The sequence below is a fragment of the Numida meleagris genome, unplaced genomic scaffold (assembly GCF_002078875.1).
Source record: "Numida meleagris isolate 19003 breed g44 Domestic line unplaced genomic scaffold, NumMel1.0 unplaced_Scaffold261, whole genome shotgun sequence".
Classification (NCBI taxonomy): Eukaryota; Metazoa; Chordata; class Aves; order Galliformes; family Numididae; genus Numida; species Numida meleagris.
In genome coordinates this window covers 279567-283038 of record NW_018364419.1, presented here as the reverse complement: position 1 = coordinate 283038, position 3472 = coordinate 279567, and the positions used below count along the sequence as shown (strand labels likewise).

General features: G+C 62.7%; 1 protein-coding gene across 3 annotated transcripts in view; it reads right to left on the bottom strand.

The window, feature by feature from the left end:
- Positions 1 to 6: 6 nt before the first annotated feature.
- LOC110391011 (myosin-11-like) overlaps positions 7 to 3472 on the bottom strand; it is a 7506-nt gene continuing 4040 nt past the window's right edge. For 2 of the 3 annotated variants that reach the window (XR_002433940.1, XR_002433939.1), the window contains 3 exons: positions 2893 to 2989; positions 2024 to 2220; positions 1109 to 1217 (listed from right to left, as the gene is read on the bottom strand). Coding sequence is in view for 1 of the 3 variants with exons in the window: in XM_021382663.1 (XP_021238338.1) it covers positions 27 to 153; positions 519 to 691; positions 1109 to 1217; positions 2024 to 2196 (582 nt within the window). In the remaining 2 variants the exon portion in view is untranslated. Of the gene's footprint in view, positions 154 to 518; positions 692 to 1108; positions 1218 to 2023; positions 2221 to 2892; positions 3467 to 3472 lie in introns of those variants that run through there. The other variant, XM_021382663.1, reaches the window with a different exon arrangement.

The window sequence follows — 3472 nt, the reverse complement described above, 5'->3', positions numbered from 1 at the left end:
TGAAGCTGACCCCAGGGGGGTCCCTTTTAGGGCTGCTCCCCAGGGATGGTGTCGTGCCCCCCGCCGATGTCACTGTCCCCGCTCTCCTCACTGTCCTCGTCCTCCCCCCGCAGCATGCGGCGCACGGTGCGGGACAGCGTCAGTGGGTCACACCTTGAGGGGGGGAAAGGGGAGGTCAGGGGGGCCCAGAGAGCTCCCCGCTGCCTCATAGTCTGGCCCTACACAGCCCCCACAGAGCCCACCCCACAGTCCCCCTCACCCTACACAGCCCCCCACAGCCCCCCACAACAGCTCCATAGTCCCCGGCCCCATACAACCTGTCCTGGACCCATATGGGGCTAGAGGGTGTTATATGAGACCCATAGGGTGCTACAGGGGTTGTGGGGGGCTATAGGATACTATACAGGCTATAAGGTGCTATACGGGCTGTGGTGGGCCTATATGATGCTATAGGGACTATAGGGCGTTATAGGAGCTGTGGAGGGCAATAGGGTGCCATAGGGTCCCATAGGCCCCACCTGAGGCGGACCCGCAGGGCGGCCACGTGGCACGCGGTGGCAGCGGTGCCGTCCCCGATGTCCTCCAGCGCCTGGCGCAGGCGGTGTCCCTGGGCATGGGCACGCGCTGTCCCCGCTGCCACCACCGCCACCTGCTCCCGGAGGGCACGCTCCGCTGCCTCGGTGGCTTCCGCCTGTGGGGACGTGGGGACATGGGGTATGGGGACATGGGTTGAAGGACAGAGGGACATGGGGTGGGGTCATGGGGACATGTGGGGAGATGGGGACTTGAGGAGACATGGGGACATGTAGGGGCATCAGGTGTGGGACATGGGGTGTGGGACATGGGGACATGTGGGGACACGGGGACATGTGGGGACATAGGGTCCCATAGGCCCCATGTCCCCGATGTGGGGACATGGGGTGTGGGGGGGACACATGGGGACATGGGGCATGTGAAAACCCATGGGGAGACAAGAGGACACAGAGCATGGGAGAACATGGAGACACCCGTGGTGTCGCCCTCATGACGTCACACACCCATGTGTGATGTCACCCCCATGACGTCATGTCCCCCCACACGCGATGTGACCCCACACGACGTCACCCACCTGCAGGCGGTAGCGCTCCCCCCGCAGCCGCTGCTCCTCCACCTCCGCCAGCAGCACCCGCAGCCGCCGTCCTGCTGCCCGCGATGCCCGCGCCAGTGCCGCCCGTGCCCTGCGCCCGTGGGCCCCAACACGTCACCCCATAGCACCCATGGGTGCCCCATGGCGCCCACTGGCACCCATGGGGAGGATATGGGGGTGGCCCTGGGGACACTACGAGCACTGTGGGATATTCTGGGACCACCCTTGGCCACCCTGGGGCCACCCAAGCCCGTGCTGGACCACCTTGGGACCACCATGGGATCATTGCTGACCAGACTGGGCCACCTCGGACCACCCTGGGACCATCTTGGATCACCCTAGGATCATCTCAGACCACGCTGGGGCCACCCAAGCCTATGCTAGACCACCTTGGGACCAACCTGACACCATCCAATATCGCCTTGGGTCCCACTGGACATTCTGGGACCACCCTTGGCCACCTTGGGACATCCTGGAACCACCTTGGACAACACTGGGGCCATCTAAGCCCACACTGGGGGACTTTGGACCACCCTGGGACCACTCAAGCCCATGCTGGACCACCCTTGGCGATCCTGGGACCACCCAAGCCTACCTTGAGTCACCATGGGACAACTTGGGTTGACCCTTGGGCCACCTTGGGGCCACCCTGAGGCCACCCAATAGTTCCCTGGGACACCACGGGACATTCTGGGACCACCCTTGGCCACACTGGGACCATCTTGGATCACCCAGGACCAATTTGGACTACACAAGCCCATGATGGACCACCTTGGGACCACCCTGGGGCCACCCAGGACCTCCTTGGGACCACCAAGAGACGACCTTGGAGCACCGTAGGGCCACCCAAGCCCACCTAAGACCACCCAGGAGCACCCCAAGGACCCCATGTCTCACCCCGCCTCGCGCTGCAGCAGCTCCTGCAGGTGGAAGCAGCGGGCACGCAGGGTGGCCTCAGCCGGGTGCGGGGGCACCCCAGGGTGCTGCAGCCGCCCCTGCAGCCCCCGCTGCTCCCGCTCCAGCTGTGCCCGTGCCTCCGCCGCTGCCCGGGCTCGTGCCTGTGCGCCCATCAGCGCCCGCTGCAGCTCCTGCGCCTGCATGGGGGGCGGGGGTCAGTGCTGGGGGCACCCATCGGTCCCAACATGCACCTTGCACCACCTCTATGTCCCCTATAGAGTCCCCCATAGGGACCTGCACTTTCCCCACCCACCCATAGGAGCTGACATAGGTACCCCTCTAGGTGCCCCCCATAGGTAACCCCATAGGTCCCTCCATACATTCCCCATAGGTACCCCCACAGGTGCTCCCATAAGTACCCCTATAGGTACCTCCATAAGTACTCCCATAGGTACCCATAGATGTACCCCCATACTTCCCCCTATACCCTATTTGTCCCCCATAGTTACCCCTATAGGTACGCCCATACATCCCCCATACATACCTCTGTAGATACCCGCCCAGCTGCCCCTATAGATGCTCCCATTGGTACCCCCATGGGTATCCCCGTAGATACCCCCATATACGCCCTATAAGTACCCCTATAGGTGCCCCCCATAAGTACTCCCATAGGTACCCATACAGGTGCCTCCCATACTTACCCCCACATGTACCCCCATACATCCCCCATAGGTATCCCTCTATGTACCCCTGTAGATACCCCCATAGTTACTCCCATAGGTACGCCTTTACATCCCCCATACATACCCCCCTAGATACCCCCATACGTTCCCCATGGGTGCCCCCATAGGTGCCCTATAGGCACCCACCTCCTCGTGCCGCTGGTGCAGGCGCTGCCGCAGCTCCCGGTTGTGCTCCCTCAGTTCTGCCAGCGCCGCCTGCAGCCCCACAGGATCGCGGCCCTCCCTGCACCCATAGGGGCTATAGGGGCAGTGGTAGGCATGGGGCAAGGGGGGGGTATATAGGGGATGTGCCGTGGGGCATGTGGAGGGTGCACTGCGGGGGAGGTGGAGTGGGGCTGCACGGGGTGCATTATGGGGGGATATTGGGGGTATGGCACAGGGAACATAGGGGGCAGACGATGGGGCCTATAGGAGACATGCTGTGGGGAATATAGGGGGCACATGATGGGGGCTATAGGGGACAGGGCATGGGGCTGTAAGGAGCACGCTGTGGGGGTGATAGGGGACGTGCCACGGGGAATATAGGGGAGAAACTATGGGGGCTATAGGGGATGCGCCATAAGGAGTATAGAAGATATTGAATGGAGTCTATAGGGTTTGTAGCACAGGGGCTTACGGGACGCACAGTGGGGGCTATAGGGGATGTATAGGGGATATAAGGGACGCACTATAGGGGCCATAAGGAACACACAGTGGGGGCACCCTG